The 18,793-nt window shown below is 45.8% G+C and overlaps 1 protein-coding gene across 2 annotated transcripts in view; it reads left to right on the top strand.

Moving 5' to 3' along the window:
• LRRC47 (leucine rich repeat containing 47) overlaps positions 1–18,793 on the top strand; it is a 377,551-nt gene that overhangs the window by 8,678 nt on the left and 350,080 nt on the right. For both annotated transcript variants that reach the window (XM_069610248.1, XM_069610249.1), the window contains exon 2: positions 4,882–5,343. In XM_069610248.1, coding sequence (XP_069466349.1) covers positions 4,882–5,343 — 462 coding nt within the window. The remainder of the gene's footprint in view (positions 1–4,881; positions 5,344–18,793) is intronic.

The raw sequence follows: 18,793 nt of genomic DNA, 5'->3' as shown, positions 1-18,793 counted from the left end.
TGGATGGTACATACCTGCCGACATCTGGTGCAAGTTAGAGGGAACATTTTGGCAAAGTGCTACGCTTACCACAGAATCTCCCAATAACAGTGATCCGTTATGAATTGGGTATATATTCATTATATGGCACAGTGCTATGGAAGTCCATTTCTGCATGGCATAAATTGAGAATGGTTCCAGCAGTTGGCCCTTATGAAATTTTACAAAAGAGCTCTAGTACCAACTCGTTGGATCTAATAAGCTTGTGGGAACAAAAACATCTTGCGATCGGCGGACCTGATGGAAGAGCTTGTTATAAAAATGCTGCAAAGAGCCAAAATTAAATTGAGACGCTGGAATTGGATCCAGAATGATGAGAAACGAAAAAAGTTGACATCTATTCAAGATCTGGGAACTTCGATGCATGGTCTAGACGAAACCCCGAAGTACCTATGTAAATTTCCCTCACGTTATCATCGCAATCAATTTATGAGACTGCGCTTCAACCTCTATAAGACCAAAGCAGTTCTCGTGAAGAGGCGTGACCCGGACACTACTAATGATCAACGCAGACACTGCAATAATGCAGTGGAAACAGCTAAACATCTGATAATCGAATGCCCACCTATTATTGCCCAAAGGATGTTACATCTTGCAAGCTATGCTCCAATAGATAACAACTTAGAAGATTGGTGGGGTTATCTAATCAGTGGAACAAATACACGGTTGACGTGTGCAGTGATAAACTATATGGACTCACTACTGCCAGAAATCTGACGAGGTTTTGGTTAGACACTCTAAACGACAATATGACGTTTTGCAAGGGAAGGAAAGATTTATCTGTGTAATAAAGTTAGTTTTTCTGTAAACTAAACTAAAAATTGCAATTAAAAAAAAAAAGCTTTCACTGTTCTATTGATTAGTTTCATCTTTATCCTTTCAGGGTCCCATATGCCACAGATTTTTTTACCTTGCATACATTATTGGGACGCAAACAGCTCAGGGGGGTACATGATGTCTTAGATGGGTTTTGAGTACGGGTTCAGAATGGGGTTTGTTTAGGTCTCAAAATCCGGGCTCCATTTCAGTGATTTAGTTGAAAATTGTTTGCTCACCAGATTTTAATATGCACTAAACATATTTAAAGACAGGGTTCTAATTAGGACCAGTGTCCTCCATATATGAGTGACATTGAATGTTAAACTTAAGAATAATCTTCAACTAAGGCAGCATTTAAACGTTAAACGTAAGGGGCTAAAGAGGAGAGCATACAAATGCATAAGGTTTGACTTGTACGCGGATACCAATTGGAAAGGAACATATAATTTTGACTTGTACATGGGGACCAATTAAGACCAATGCTTATGACCATGGTAGTGCATTGTGGCTGAGATTGGCTTGTGAGTTGGCGAAGGGAGGCATGATAAAACCTTGGAGAGATGTGTAGGGATCCCGTAGTATCTGGCGTGATCGATTGTTGGTATTGAGGGTTACAATTCGAGACTGTTGGTATTGAGGGTTACAATTCGAGACCTCTTAGTAGGAAGTGGAATGATGGTTGTTCTGTGGTAGAACACGTTAATTTTAGGTCACAGTTGGTTGAAGGGATTGCTGTCATGGAGGCTTTTAATTGGACATATTGTTCATTTGAAGTGACTCTGCCTTACAGTGCATGTGGTGACCAGGATGGTTGATTTGAAAGTCTTTGGGATGTGGGGGGTGGGGGGAGCTGGTTTGGCAAGGGGGTATATTGACATGGGCAGAGCGTGAGGCTGCAGTGACGGGCTGAGAGCAAAGGGCTCATAGTTGGTGAGGTTTTCAGAAGGAGTGAACGGTAGCAAAGAACAATACATCGCTATATGCTGTTTCCTGGTCTAAAACCTTTGGCTCTGCACACCCTTAGCCAGGGTGCACAATTTAAACATTTTAACCACTCTCCTTCATTTGCTGAAGAACGTCTGTGCATGAAACGAGGGGATGCACAAAAACGTCAACCATCGTGTCCTAGCACCATCCAGTAAAAGCATGTATTACAATACACTGGAGATGGGCAAGGCCAGTGAGGATTTGGCCACTCGGAGTCGACACTGGACTCTATCTTCCACATTGCTTCCATGGTACAGGCTGTCCCACTATCCCCACCGTAAATGCCCACCTGGCCCCTTATTTATTCCGCCAACGTAAGTTTCAACTCATTACAAAAACAACAAAAGGTAGGCTACAGTAACGTTCCCAGCCCACAATAATACTCCTGACTTCCTGGCACAACCCACCACCACTTGGATTGGCTGGGGCAAGAGTCTGGGTTTGCAGCTGGTACTCTTGATCCGAGGAGAATTGCATAGCAGTTCGGTGCTGGACTGCCCAGGTGGGTGGGACCAGATTAATATGCAAGATGGATTTTCTTCTTTGTGAAAAGTACAGTGAGCTAAAACGTGGTTGGAGCCCCTCCCAAGCGGGCACCTACCCACAGAACAGGATCTTTGGCTGTGTTTGCACTGGGTAGAGGGGCTGCCAGATTTTTGTATAAAAGAGTTGGGAAATCTATACTGAAGGAAAGGATGCAAAGAAAAAAAAACATATTTGAAAATAAACAAGTGAATTGTATTATGCGCACAGCATCTGAAAAAGACGCATGCAAGGAAGTATTGTGATGTCAGCAGCCCATCTACAATAAGGGTATATGTCCACAGTAAATAGGGCAAACATACATTTTTCCATTTACCTGAAGGTTTCCAGCAACTTTATATTAAATGGAAAACTGCTAACCTGGTATGTAAAGGCACACCGTCTTGAGTAAACATCGCAGTTCTGTCTGCGTTATTTTTGTATTCTTTACGGGATTAAGAATAAGCATTATAAAATCAAAACCTACATAAACTTGTAGTGTAACTCTTTGACAGGAGATTGATTGCAAATACAATGTTATATTGTTTTCCTGTTCGAAGTGACAGTTGCAATGTGGAAATGTAGAAAAGCATATGACTTTATAGGCTGCATTTGTGAATAAAACTGGCCTATGAAGTAAAATGGCAATTTCTTCCCATCAACTACATAACTGGGGGATGGCTTGCCCAAGGCAAGAGAAACTCGAATTTTGAAGCTGGACTATAAAATGTTACTCCTGATTCGGCAAAGGACCAACTGTTTGCTTTGTTTTCAAACAGGCCTTGCAAATAAAATGCATGTTACCCATTTACAGCCTCCATCTGCTACAGGGCCTCTGCAAAACCTCCTAAACATACAAGGAATAGATTCTGAGAAGTAGTCTTCCCCCAACTTATCAGAAGTGCTCACCAACTAGGTCTTCCAAGCAGGATTCAATTTATGTCTGCAGATACCTGGAGTCTGACATCTGTAAGTTATTCAAGGGGATGGGAACTGTAACAACTAATGACCTGAGGAGCCTAATTTCAAGGAGCCTTCTGATTGTGGTTCTGTGATGACAAGGCCTACCTGGGTCATAAATGGCCAGCTCAGAACTCTCAAAGTACGTGATACCATTTGGTGGGTTGTCAGGCAATTAATGGAATGGCACTTTTGTATATTGTGATTCATCCCATTCCATTAAAAAAAATACACCATTTACATTTTACAAATGTTACATTTTCTTAAACTATTTTTCTAGTTAGCTGAATATAAAACTATATTTTTGCTATTATGTTAATTATGCAAAATATATTAATGTACATAGTCTTGCACATAACCGTTGCACATTAGTGGTTCATATATCCTAGCAGTAACACAAAGGGTATAGCTAGAGACCAAATGGTCTATTTTGCATTCCTACCGTTAAAAATACAACATTGTAGCACTCTGTAACGGTCTGTGGAGAAAACCTCAAAGTATAATGTATATGTATCAACTGCTATTTGTTCACACATACAGACACTGTCCCTACTAGAAGAACACCCTGTCCCTCTCTCTAACAACCTCTACTTAGGCTCCGGGTGTTGCACAGCCTATCTAAAAGGGATAAGGTAGAGAGGCTTTCACTATTCAAAGCTAAAAGACCAGGTACAGGTTTAGTCACATAATTGTAGGCATTCTACATTAGATAATATCTAGTACTAGAGTATATTTAAACGTGCTGGTAACTGGAATTGCTACACCTTTATTTTCCAGTATACTGTCAGCTTCGAAATATCTCAATTAACTTGCACAAGTTAATATTGCACATCTATTTATATTGGCTCTCTGCTAAAAGAAAATGTAGATTTAAGGATTAAAAAAATTTGCTCAGGTCTGTACGATCTGACCCCTCATTTATTTCATAGGACCACATGAATACGGGGGACTTTATCTTCTGTTATTGCAGATCCGCCTTCAAAACTACGAAATGCCACACCAGATTTGGTAAACCTTTTGATCCTTGACACATAGGGCCTGATTCATGGAATTTTTTGCACGGTGCAAAGTGACTTTTCACTGATGCACAGTAGCTTGGCACTGCAAAAATATACTTTGCATTGCTCCATGAATCAGTATGATAACAGTTTTGTGTTAATACCATTATCCAAGTCAAAATGGTGCCTGCAAACCGATGCAAGCACTGTCTTCATGGCTTTGTCAATGTTAGCTTCATGTGACCTCTATCTCTAATCTTCAAATTGAATAGGCAGTATTTTCGTTCAAATAGCGCAGCTGCCAACCACCATCTTGGTGTTTGGGTTCAAAATGTGCCTTGTAGCTCTCAAAACCACCAGCTCTTTTAAGGGTATAGTGCAACATTTTGAGTGATGTCACCTCAAATGCCCTAGATCGGGAATGCTTGATGTTGGTCCTGTTCATAAAATCATGGTGTCTGATCTATTTTTAAAATCTCCATATATGCAAAAACAAAATCTGAACACTGGGATTGTTTGAATATTTATGGCAATTTGTTCTATTTTCCATTTCCAGAGTCTTGACCTCTCCAGTAACAAACTGACTGAAATACCTTCTGAGCTGGCAGATTGTACCAAACTGAAAGAAATCAATTTTAAAGGTAATAAGCTGAAAGACAAACGCTTGGAGAAGATGGTCAATGGCTGCCAGACGAAATCTGTGTTGGATTATTTACGTGTTGGTGGGCGAGGAGGAGGGAAAGGAAAGGGCAAAGAGAATGGCGAGAAGGATGACATGAGAGAAAAAGATAAAAAGAAAAGGAAGGATAAAAAAGGAAAGAAAGAAGGTGATGATGAGGATGTGGAAGATGTAAATGCAATGATGGTCCAGGTTCTCCACATTTCTGAAAATTCAACACCAGTCGAAGTTAAAGTAACCCCTGCTGTAAAAGATGTGCGACCATATATTGTGTGCTGTGTGGTAAAAGGAATGAACTTGAGACCTGGAAATGCCCTGAAAAGGTTTCTGACTGCTCAGGTAACCCAACCTCCTTTTTCATTCTTATCATGAAGTTTTTTTTTATGCAGCTTTGGTGTTTAGTTTTGTGCACATGGCCGTTAATGAAGCCAGAGGATAGTGGTGGGGTCATGTGGTCAAAAAGGCGGTGTTCAGGGTTTGCTGTTTCAAGTTGTAACCTACCAGTTCTGCATTTCTGCCCAGGTGACCTCACAAAGCCAGTGTTCAAAGGTTGGGCTAGCAGGTCTAAGCCACAGTAGCAATATATGGTGCACGGCTAGAATCATGTAGAGGCTGGCAAGCTTATGGGTGGTTCCCTCAAGTGCATAGAACCTGTGAAACAAGCAGCTCATGTCTGGAGTAACTGTGCAGTCAAACGTAGCCGAGTCAAACATCAGCGCACCCACAGCTCTCGACCCCCCCCCCCTTGACACCCCCCACTCTGCCCCCACTGATCCAGAGCCTTCTGCTTGTCCTAATCTTCTCGCTCTCTAGTCCCGCCAGCATTCTGCTGTATCCCAACACTGATGGTGTTTGACGACCAGCGTCCGGGATAGCAGCGAGCGCACGTCTCCTATACACCCAATGCTCCATCTGGCTTGGGCAGTATGGGCAGGTAAGCGGCTCCATTGTTGGCCTCTCTGGTGATTATTACTGTTTTTGGTCAGGTCACTGTTCATTTTCACTTACTTCCTGCTCTCCTTGATCCCTCTCTCCCCGCGCATGGAAGCTGAAAGAGCTCTCTCCCTTGGGCATGGCTCCCTCAGCCCTTCTCTTAATGCCACAACTGGGGAGGAACCCTCCTTGTGTTTGTCACCCATTGCCCCTCGTAGGAGGAACGATGGGCTATTAGAAGTCCTGGCACATAGCACCAGAAGGAGACAGAAGCTCCTTCTCGAACAGCTTTCTGTCAGCAAATTGCTGCATATCAACAAAGATTTGTTGAACGAGTTTAAGAATGATGCACCTAACAATGCTGATAAAGCTATATGCGCTTCCCCACGCATACCGATGTTCCTACAGCCAAAAGTCGATAATCCTTCTGAGATAGGAGTGAGCAATGGGTCCACTCCCATAAATAAGGAGTCCTTTAACGTTGATGGTCACACACCGTTGGGAGTACACCTGGGGTTTCCCCAACAATCCGCTAATGGGAACCAGACAGAGTGTTTCAGCAGTAAGCATAGATAGGGGGGGCTGCCGACCTCAAGACGTCGGAGTCTTTGTGTCTTTTTAAGGAGCAGATGCTGCGGGACATTGCAGTCTGCTCCAATATGGAAGACTTTCAGACATTGATGTTGACTTCTAACACGCCTATACCACCACTTCTACACCGGCAGAAGCCTAATCGAGAAGGAACCGATAACTCTGCACAAACTACTCCCCTCCATTTTGGTGTTCACCAGGGCTGCCAAACAGCTGTTATAGTGCCTACCCCCTCAGGCTTGCCTCGGCAGTTGGAGACTGTCCTGCTTGCCCCCTGCTTGGTGGGTGACCCTTCACGAGAGGCCTTCGATTTGCCTACCTCCACTCCTGATCAAATCTCCGCCAAACAATCATTGGGCCCTAACACCAAACAGCTGACCTTTAGGAGCCTACATACCAGGAAGGCACCACAATATGGGTACTAAATCCTTTTATTCTGGACCAAAGGAACTTTGTGATAACTAATGTTGACCTGGTGTAGTTAGAACATCAGACCTGAAGATTGTACGCAGGATTGATCTCGGTGACTGGTGCTCGCAGCAATCTAGTGACTGTGTCCTAGTGGGCTGCGGGTTTAGCACTTTACCCACCTATCTTAGATCATGTAAATATCTCCCTAGGCACAGCTCGAATTGTAAATTGATACTCTAGGCCCCCCGCCTCGATTAAGCCTTGCCTACGTTATGATCAAACGACCTTTCATTCTCCCATAATCTATGCTTAAGGATGTATTCTTTCATGTATTTTGCTAATAGTGATTTACTGTTTCTCTGTGCTTTTGCACCCCTCTTTTTCTGTTTTATGTTATGTTTCTTGTTGTATGTTTGTATGCGCCATCACACCTTCGGGTCCATTGTACGCTATATAAAAGAAATGAAATGAAGTTAAAGTAAGGATACAGCCAAGCAAATCCCCAACCAATATCCCGAGATGCTGGTGCAATCCCATATCCTATGAAAATAGCCTGCGCCATCTAGGGCATAGAGGAGAATGGTCACGAAACATGGTGTGTAGCCTAGCCGGGGTGGAGTGAAATCTGTGCAGGACCTTGAATTGGATGAATCAAAACATGGTGTTGAGAGAAACATACGCATGCACATAGTTTCCCAGCCCTCGTCAGTGATATTGATTCCCAGTTCCCTACTCCATGTGTTCTGCAGCCTGGTTAGCGGTTTGTCAGTCTGGTCATGGAACAGCTTGTACAGTCTAGATACCACTCCAGAAGGGCCGCACTGGCTATTACTAATTCTAATAAGAGTGGCTCATCTGGGGGAAGCGAGGGGAACTCCCTCCATGTCTTCGTAAATGCACAGCAGCGCCCTGAGTAATGCAGCCACAGAGATGACTGCATGTTCGGGGGTTTAGGAAGGTCATCCCACGCCACAAAGGAGCCCGTGTCGTCCATATCGCCCAGAGTGGGAGTAGCCATCCACCGCCCAAGCGGCAACAGCTGCTCAGCTGAATCCCAGGCTGAGGATCCACAGCGGGAGATCCCTATGGAATGGATGAGGGTTGCCAATCAGTTTCCTTGCTTTATCCCACGCCAGCTCTGTGACAGCCGCAGGACTGGGCGCGCCAGGGTCTTTCAACAGTGGAGGGAACATAAGAGAACAAAGGTCTCGGGGTCCCGGCGGCTTACCTCTCGATTTTAACGTGTGGGAGCAGAGGGCCATCCGCAAACCAGTACGCTGCTTTTTGAGCTTGAGCTCGGGAGCAGCAGGGCCTCCTCGATTGTATGGTCTCGTGAGCGTGGACCATTTTAGCCTCACTGCTCCAGCATGCCACAGGAATCTGTTTACCTCAGTCCCCAGGTCATCGAACAGTGCAGTACCAGGCCATATCGGTACATTCAAAAAAGCGGTAAAGTAATTGCAATAGTATTATCATTTTAAGGAGGGACACCCCATTCACGAGTGTGATGGGCAGCTTCGCCGGGTACGTAGTTTCGGCTTAAGCTGCTGTAAGTAGGATCTGTAGTTTTGAGCATATTGCGAACTCTATTGCCTTGAGATTATGATCCCAAGGTACTTGACCTCTGAGTGAGACCAAGTGAATCCCATGAGGTCGTGGTGGCTGCAGTAGAGTCGTTTAGCGGCAATAGTTCGGACTTGGCGCAGTTGACCCGCAAACCAGACAGATGTCTGAAACGGTGAACATCTCGCATGATGGGCGCAAGATACTGGTCAGGGTCTCTAATGTAGAGTAGCTAGTTGTCTGCTTACACGGAAATTGTCCCGGGAGAACCCGTGAGTCTTAAATCCCTGTGCGCATGTTTTAGGTGCAGCAAATCAGCCAAAGGCTCTATTACTATTGCAAATATGAGTGGGGAAAGCGGGCAGCCCTGCATCGTCCCTCTCCATATGTTGAGCGAAGCGGAGGGCTGGCCATTAGTGCAAACTCTGGCTACTGGCATGGTGCAGAGTAATCGTATCCATGAAATGAAGCAGGGGCCGAAGTTGCACTTTTCGAGGACTCTCCAGGACACCGAGTCAGCGACTGCTTCAACATTAGGATTGATTCAGGCCAGGATGTTGAATAGGCGCCTCATGTTAAGAGAAGTGGAGTGGCCTGGGACAAACCCAGACTGGTCAACTTCCACGAGATGTCCTTTAGGGGGCAAGGCTAAGGACTAGCACTTTAGCAAATATTTTTACGTCGCTATTGATGAGTGACCAGGGGCGATATGAACCACATTGCTTTGGGGGCTTACTGGGTTTTACAGAGTACTGTAATGATGGCTTCTCTGAGTGTGGGGGGGGGGTTGCTCTCCCTTTGCACAGGCCTCGGCCCATAGGGCAGACATTTGGGGTATGAGGAGGGACTTATAGCATTTGTAAAAGTATTGGGGGAGGCTGTCGGAGCAAGGCATCAATGGCACATTCTACTTCAGCAGCGTCTATCGGCCTGTCAAGGGGGACTCTGGTCTTGTTGGAGAGTCATGCTCCTTTTTATACCTTTAACAGAAACGTGGTAATTGCTTAGAGAACACATGGCTATACATTGAAGTGGACCCTTATAAATAAAGACAAACAACGTTTTCTGCCTAAACGGGCAGGGTTACTTCTGGGACAGCTGCTGTCTTCAGCCTACTCACTACAGACATTGAACATTTTAAAATGAAAAGTCACTTCTTTTTCAAACTTTCCTATCATTTTGCCTAGAGTAAACCATGGCCTGTGACTGACTCCACGGGGGACTTAACCAAGAGACCTGCTTTCTCGTTTTCTGTTATTTACAAATCTAACCAGAATCCTATATTCATTTTTACAGATGAAATACAATCTGTAAGGCTCCTTGTTTTATGTAGTGGACATTTTGATCACCAACATCCATGGCAATGTTATTTTCTTTCCACTAAATTCTTCTCTGCGAGAAAAGCCATTGCTATACCCAATGATTAGTCTAAAATTAAGAACTTGAACCAAATGGAATAATAAATGATGGGGACAGGGTAACGTAATAAAGGTTCTAGTACACACTTACACAGCAGCAGAAGTAATTAATTCTGTTATCATTTACAGAGTGACCCAGATAATGTCAGTGTTTATCCAGAACTATTGATGTAGTTGCAGATGTGCTGAATTCCGAGTCTTAAAATCCTGCAAACGGCAATTTGTGCATCTCAGTACCCCCCCACCCCCCAAACTGCCGAAAGCCCACAGCACAATTCTTCATGGGGTCACAGTTCCGCAGATTGGGCTTTACGATTCTGCAAAGGTGCATGAATTTATAAAAATACTTAAAGAATGGTTTAAAGTTAATGAGCCCTCCCAACTCTCTCCATGCCCGCACCCTCTTTAAAAGTACTTGCTCATTAAAATCAGGATGCAGTTAGCCCAGGCTGAGACACAGCCAGCCTTGTGTCCAGATAGAAGGTATGAGACCATCGAATGGAAGTCCATCCTAATGGACAAAAACGTGTTCTATCTCATCTTGAGGTAACGTTGTCATACGCAAATGTGTAGTCATTGCATTGGGATAGACTATATCTTTGAGAAAAATGTCTCCAGTGTTCTTAGAGGCTGGTCTTTTAAAATCAAGTCAGCAGAAAAAGCAGTTGTCAGTCTGTGGAGGGGCTGAGCAGGAAAACTGTCTTTCAGAGGAAGGCTTGGATAGAGGTGGAGCTCTTGGAACAGGGACTGGTGTGTGGTGACAGAAGAAGCAGCCTGGGGGAGTGAGGAGTGATGTGCAACGAACATACGTGTATTACTTTGCACGTCCGAAGTAACGGGTTTAGGCAATTAAAAAAAAGGACTCGATGGTCTGAAGAGAAATGGTCGTAGTCTCTGAGAAAGTTATTGGTGGGAAGACTTGTGAATAAAGATACAGAACTGGAATGTGTTCAGACAGGTTTGTTTGAAGGACTTTTGGACAGGCATGAATAGATCGGATACAAGAGTAACAAAGTGAGACAGGCGAAATATAGTTGTATGTAACGATTTTGGAACAGAGACAGATGTATACCATCTTTCAGAGAGATGATGGGGTGTCAACTGGGGAGAGGAAGAGAACATTGTAGTGTAGGGCAGAGAGGAGAAGGGAAAGTATTTTGTGGGAAATCTTTGCAGAGTTAAAGCAGGAGTGGGAATTTGAGTTGAGGATGGAGAGCGAGATTGGTTTTGAGCAGTGACAGATATATAGCCTGTGAGACTCAGAGTATTATCCAAGAGGAAGAGACATGTAGTACAAGATAAAGTGATTAATGGAAGGAAGAGAGAAAGCAATATTGGGTTAAGTAAGAAGGAAAGTGATAATTGTGTGAAATGGGAGTCGAATGAGGTTGCTGAAGAAAGAACAGGGGACGATACCCGGGAGCGGTCTATGGCAGGGTAAGCGGGAGACGACATTCTTTGACACATAGTGTCCCGATATTGGAAAGGCAGAGGATTTTGTTGAAGAAGGTACTAGAAATTGAAGGTACCCATAGGGTGAAGAAAAGGAGACAACCAGCGGTTGCAAGGGAGAGTAAAATTGAGACGGGCAGGAAAGGATTGACTCTCTAGTGAGAGGGAGGAGTACACCATCAGAGCAACAGCCCTGCTTGCCGCAACTGAGAAGAGAAGAGGAAACCCAGGGATCAAGCAGGCATTGCCTTGTAATTAAATTGATTTAGGGGCATTTTCTTTTTAAAGTGCATCAGCGCTTTGCATCCTCAAGACCCTGCTCTGCCTCCACCGCGCCGCATCCAATTGGTGTGGTTGGTCACGAGACCCAGAACACCGTATTTGAAACTCTTCCCCCAGTGTAGCCGGCAAAGGGCACCTTCCCTGGGCACGTTCTATCCCTGTTTCCCTGTTTGCCCTGGTGCTCCAGCCCCGCCAGGGACCGGCTAAGGCCGTTTGCAGCAATTCTCAGGTAGCAGACCTTGTTGTTTGATGCAGTGTGGCATTTTTTTACTCTCACTATTGTGTTCCACCACATTGGGCCTCATAAGTTTGCTGATCCGATAACAACGGTACCGGTAAGCTACCGGTACTGCTGTTACCGGACCGGCAAACTAAAAGGTCTGCTTGCGGGTGCCTTCCTGTCTGACCTGGCGGACGTCCCGGCACCCGCGAGCAGAGCATGTCCTGAATGGTGCCGGTGCATCAGACTCCCCCCTCCCCCCCCCTATTCCCATTGAGCCCTATGGGGCTCAATGGGAATGGGGAGCATTTTTTTCCGGCGCCTGCGAATGGGCATTTACCGGCACGGCTACCCTCAGTATCGTAATGAGGCCCATTGCATTTTCTTCAGACAGTGCTTCCTGGAGTGGCTTTATTTGCATCTTTGCACCTCACAACTGTTGCGTTCCATGACACTACTTTTTCTTCACTGTTCTTAAATTCGACTTTCCTTTCTTAAATTCGACTTTCCGCAGCCATACAGATACCACCACCACCAGAATACAGCTCAGTACCACGATAACATTTGGTCGAGGTGTTCACATAACCATTCTCCTTGACTCTCCTGATATACTGTCACAGCACCTATCCTCTCATCTGATTATATATGGGCTGCTATTGGGGAACAAGGTACTCCCTACGTTTGTGCTGGCTAAAAACGCACACGTGCCATTTTGAATCCTTCCTTCACATCTCGGACTACGGTTCTCTGAAGGGCGTTCAGCCATACAGTGTTTCAAGGCCATACCAATGGCAGTAGGTGCTATGTATCTGGCACTTCTCGCCCACCACATCGCCGCTCTCTGCCCCTACTTTCAGTGCGATGCGGATGATAGCCAGCTCATTTTCAGGCTACCCTCGGCCTCCTCTTCTCCTTCCCTCATCTCTGACTGTCTTTCTGCTATCCAGGAATGGTGTGCCGCCAATGACCTCTGCCTTAATGCCAGTAAGACTGAGATTCTACTCATCGGCACTCCCACTCCCTCCTTCCCTGCTGCTCTCTGGCCGGCCTCTCTGGGCCCTCTTCCTGCTCCTACCTGCAAGGCAAAAAACCTTGGTCATCTTCGACTCCACACTCTCCTTCTCTCCTCACATATCCGACGTATCTAAGAAGTCACTACCAGCTACACCTCCTCAGAGGTATCCTTCCTTTCCTCTCCTTCCCCCAGAAGCTCACTGTCTCTAGAGCCCTGGTTCTCTCTAAGCTGGACTACTGTAACAGCCTCTATCTAAATCTGCCCGCCTCTACTCTCCGCCCTTTGCAACTCATCCAGAACAGGACTGCAAGACTTGTCCTTGGCCTCAAGCCCAGGGACCGTATCTCTCCAGGACTGAAATCACTACACTGGCTCCCAGTGACTGCGAGGATCAGGTTCAAAACCCTCTGCATTGTCCACAAGGCCGTCTGGGGCCTTGGGCCAAAATACCTTCAACTCTCTTCCTAAATATCTTCCTTCTCGAGCTCTTCGCTCATCCGCCTCCAACTCCCTCAGGTTCAGCCGCTTCTCCAAACAACGAGTTGGGGGCAGATCTCTTTCCACTGCAGGGGCCTCCCTCTGGAACAGCTTTCCTGCCTCCCTGAAACTTGAGGAGAACCACCTCCTGTTCCGGAAGCACCTCAAAACCTTCCTCTTTGCCTCCGCTTTCTCTCCCCTCTCCCCTGCTAATACTACTGAAACTGCACTGAATCTGCAACTGGGCCATTCACCGTTCTCGGCCCAGCCACTCTCCCCTGCACTGCCTCCACGGCAACCCCTGCACTACGGGACTGGTCTGTATCCATACAGCCCCCCTTCCCAGCACTTGTCTGCACTTACCTCGCACTTGCCACCAGCTGGCCCTTGTTATTCATCCTGTATGCTGTATGCTAATAACCCTGTACTGCACTTTCCCCTCTCCCTTTCCCCATGCACTTTTCCCTTCCCCTCTACCCTTGCACTTGCGTGATCTGAATGACACCTGGCCTAGTAAGATTGTTGTCTGTCTCCCCTTGTCCCCCCCCCCCCTGCCTCGTCGCGCCTTGAAACACTTGTGTATAGGCGCGTTACAAATGCCTTATCATATCATATCACCATATAGATTACCGGAACATACTGAGAAGTCCCATAGTATGAGGGAGTAGAAAGACTGGTGGAGGGATGAGCTGCCAAGGCTTCACCACGAGACTGCAAGGGTAGACTATGAGTAGATGGGGCAGGAGAACTGGCCAGGGAGAACCTTGATAGAAGCTAGGGGGGAAATGACATATATATGGCTTCCCAGGGGGAACACCTTGCAAAAACCAGGTATGAGACCACAAACTGAACTGGATGGCACCCACTGATCCGGCGCTGGGTTGATCAACACCCGTCCCCTTGAACCTGAACAGTAAGCCCTTTTTAAATGTATTTAAAACTACTTTTTTGTTTTTGAGAGAATGGCCCTCTTTTCACCTGATCACCCAATGCTCCAACCACAAGGCTGTCGGCACTATACTGCACTGATGATCCCTAATAAGGGTGAAAACAGACGTGTAGTTCTGACCGCCTTGCGAAAAGTCTCTTGAATTGATCAAGCTATGTATAAAGTAGCACTACCCTTAAGACGAAGACAATTTCCTGGAGGAAACAATGTGCATTTGGGCTAATTTGCATACCAACAATGTCTTGCTGATGTGGCTCCGAGCTGGAGGTGAACTTCCAGCAATGTCTAGGTGGTGTTGAGGAATGTGTCTTGGCTCAATGGGACTACTATACGATATCTCTTTCCCTCGCCCCCTTTCCTCTTTGCCGCTTTCTGTCTTTCTCTGTCTTTCTCTGTCTTTCTCTCTCTCAGGACGCCCTGCGTCCGACTTCCCTTCTCTTGTTTTGTTACGGGTAACACGCAGCGCATCTAATTCTGCGCTTGCCGTTTTGCAACTCTCTGGCTTTTCTCTTTGCCAGTCTCCTCCCTCCTCATGCATGACGTAGCCTTGGGACTTCTCTGGCATATGTCCAAGTTGCTCTCTTTCCCTCTCCGGTGGCTTCTCTCCTCTGCACGTCATCGTCCTCATCCAAGTTAAATGGGATTTTTCCTTTAAAGAAATATTTATTGTTTCTGGGTGACTAACACATACTGGGTTTTTCTTCATACAGGTTCCCATATGATGTGTTCAAAGAGGTATTGTTTGAAGATTTTCTATGGAGTGCCTCACAGGAATGGGAGTCCTTGTCCCAAAAGGGGGCGGGGGGGTCTCTTCCTGTGCGGTCCCACTTGCCTCGACCACTGGGGAGGATGTTGCAGAGCGGGCTCACCTCCCCAGTCTCCGGGGGGGGGGCTTCCACTTGGGCAGAAGGGACAAACTCCCGCAATATGTGATCCAGAGTGGATCCCTGCATCTATCATTCCTATGCAGGACTGCTCCTCCTTTGCATGCCTGGTCTGCAGGCCCTCTCTCCCCTGGCCCCTCTCTCACTGTGGCCACTATCTACTGGCCGCCCGGCCAGGTGGCCTCTTTCCACTCTGAGTGGGCGGACCTTGACTCCTCCCACCTTGTCTCTACTTCTCCTAATCGAACACATCAGTCAGGTGGCGGGGCGTGAGCATCATGTGCCTGCATTTGAGGTGTTAACAGGTAGATGCGGAAAGGGTGCCATATGTCTCTGGGCTTACAGTTCATGGGTTGCAGTAGGAACCATCGATTTTCCATATCTGACGCCCCGCAGCCATTGCGCCACAGTGGGGCGAATCCATAACGGTATATTTTGAATTGCCAGTAGCAAACAGAGGCTTGCTAGTTTACACAAGTCGCATCGTAATTGGGTGAGTTGTTGAAATAGACAGTTCAGCGGGGTCGACTCTATAGTGCAATTAAACATTTCTGATTTAGTATCACAGATCACTTTTCAATACCTGGATCAATACCCTTAGGGTCCTTCTGTTGTGATGGGCGTATCAACGATCGGATGTCATGAGTACCTGCCGCAAGTCGCCCTTTTTTTGGTTGTTTTTTGTTTTTATTTTTTGAATTTTTTTAGAATTTTTTAGAATTTTTTTTAGGTGCAGATTTGAGTCTTCATCGAACCAGTAAGCTGCATAGTGTGCCTGTGCGGCAATCCAGTATTTTAAAAAGTTTGGGGCGGCGAGGCCACCTTGCTTATATGATCTCTCATTTCAGCCGGACTGCCCCAGCGTGCCGCATGAAGTTGTTGATTGCCACCTTAAGTGTATTGAAAAAATATTGCTCCCGGCCACAGTGGCACATTCTGGAAATAGTATAATAACATGGGAAGAGTAATCATTTAAGTAGTGCCACACTCCCTGCTTTTTCAAGTGGGACTTTCGCCCAGGTACGTAATTTAGTGTACACCATAGTTTTGGCATAAAGGAGATCTTATCACGTGTCACAGTCCCCCCTAAGTATTTAATTTCTGGTGCGAAGCCCATAAGGTCTGGTGGGAGGGTGGTTGCATCAGTAAGTGGTAATAGCTGTGACTTGGCGCAGTTAACTCGCAGCTCAGACAGGATGCTGAAGGAGAGAACTTATTGCATAATAGATGCCAGATGCCTCGCTGGGTCACGAATGAATGATAGGCTATTGTCTGCATAAAGCGAGAGAATTTCTGGCTTGCCAGTAAGTTGGATCCCTTTCTGTGTGTGCCTGCTGCGAATTGCATCAGCAAATGGTTCTATCACTATAGCAAATAGTAAGGGAGACAGTAGACAGCCTTGTTGGGTTCCGCTATTGATGTCTATAGGGGGTTAGAGCACTCTGTTTGCTCTGACTTTGGCGGAGGGCATCGTGTACAACAGCCGGACCCATGATATAAACCCGGGCCCGAAGTTGCCCCTTTCCAGTACCGCCCACATAAATTGCTAGGAAACAGAATCGAAGGCCTTTTGCACACCTAGGGCCGCGGCAGCCTCCTGTGAGTCTGGGTCAATCTGTGCCAGGATATTAAAGGCACCTCCAGGTTGAGTGCCGGGGACAAAACTTTAACTGGATGGACAATATATTCCATGTACAGAGCTAACCGTGATGCCAGCACCATAGCGATTATTTTAACATTTCTAAGTGAGAGGGAGTGGTAGGAGCCACATTGCTCGGGAGGTTTATTGGGTTTGAGTAAGATGGTAATTACTGCCTCTCGGAGGGTAAGGGGAGTATTCAGATGGCGTGTGCCTCTTCCCATACCGCAAGCAGTCTAGGGGCAAGGGAGGATTTAAGTGTTTAAAAGAATTCCATTGTCGGACCGTCCGGGCCAGGGGCCTTGCTGGGTGGGAGTACTTCAATGGCACCGAATATTTTGTTCACAGTTTGGTCGAGAGTAGCCCTAGCTTCTTCAGACAGTTTAGACAGCGGTAGGCTGTCTAGGAACGCTTCTATATCTGGAAGGGTCGCCGTTTCTGAGTTGGCATACAGTGTGGAATAGGAGTGGAACACCTGGTTCACTTCTGCTGTGCTGTGGACCGACCGACCCGATGAGTCCTGTATTATTGCAATGTGGTGACTGCCTAGCGCTTGTTTCACCATCCTGGCCAGTAGCCTACCAGGGCACTTGCCCTCTCTGTATTTCCTCGCCAGGCCTGGGTTCCCTATCGGCATGCACCCGAAATCTGTCCAGTTCGGATTGAATGTCCCCCAGGGTCGTCATGTCAGGTCCAGATGCATATGTCTGTTCCAGGTCACGCAGGTTGGTTTCACTGGTGTGGATGTCCCTACGTATTTAAGTATGCACGACTCTGCTGCTAGGGCAATGCCACGTGTATGTATGTATGTATATGTATATGTATGTATATAATATCATTTATTTCTGACCGTAAAAACTCCCACGAGGAATAACCAAGAGAATGTGCCAATAAAAATCAAAAATAGGAACTATAAAAAAAATGTATCCAGTACATCTAGAGCAATGTATTTCGAAAACATTAGCGGGATCTAAAGAGGAAGATTCGTGGAACAAATTGATTGCAAACTTCCTACTCCATGCTAATCAAATGGTGGAACAAGCCCCACAAAAAACTTAGTAAGATCAAATAACCATCAGAAATGGTTTAACAATACCCTAGTTGCACTACAAAAAGAAAAAAGAAGAGAGGACAGATTAGGTGGATATGTGACACACAGAAAAATTATTTCAATGAACAAATGGACAGCGGAAAATTCCACAAGAACATTGTTTTACATTTTTTTAAATCGATTTAAATTGAAAAGCTCAAAGCATTAATTCCATAATTTTCTCATCCCAGGAAGATTGTGATAAAGTTCAATCAGCCTTCACTGAAAAAGTCAGAGCCAGGGACCTGCTCATGAAGTGCCAAAAAGTAATCGCGTCAAACGGACCCCTCCATTAGGAGTTACAATCTCATGCTATCAGAAGCCATTCCACTTTAAAAGGATTACCACAGAGGAAATGCCCAAAACTTTGAGTTCAATGAAACCCTCCACATGCGCGGAAATGTCACCCCCCCCTAAACATATCTTGGAAAATGCAAACATCTTTGCTCCCCTTCTCACCAAGATGGTGCATGCATCTTTTCGTGATGGATATGTCCTGGAAAGCATCAAATCTGTCACTGTTACACCGTTGGCAAAAAAAACCAGAGCTAGATCAAAGAGATCCAGGTAACTTAAGACTGATAACAAACTATAATTTTCTGCTCAAGGTATTAGACAGGATTGCTACCTCTCAACTTCAAACTTATGTGTAAGCTAATGAAATCCTACACGGTCAGCAGTCTGGATTTCGTGCAGCACGTATTACTGAAAGAGCAATGTTCAGTCCCACATGTTAAGCATTGTGGAAAAGGGGAGCACTGGGCTCCTTGCACTGCTCGATCTCAGTGCAGCTGTTGATCTTAGATCATAACCAACTTAAGCTTGCTTGAAGGTCGCAAACTGTTCCACAGAAGCATAGTTGGCT

Source organism: Ambystoma mexicanum, chromosome 8 (genome assembly GCF_040938575.1).
Source record: "Ambystoma mexicanum isolate Mex_15411 chromosome 8, UKY_AmexF1_1, whole genome shotgun sequence".
NCBI lineage: Eukaryota > Metazoa > Chordata > Amphibia > Caudata > Ambystomatidae > Ambystoma > Ambystoma mexicanum.
Note: the sequence above shows the minus strand (reverse complement) of the source record. Positions and strands in the feature narration are given on the sequence as shown.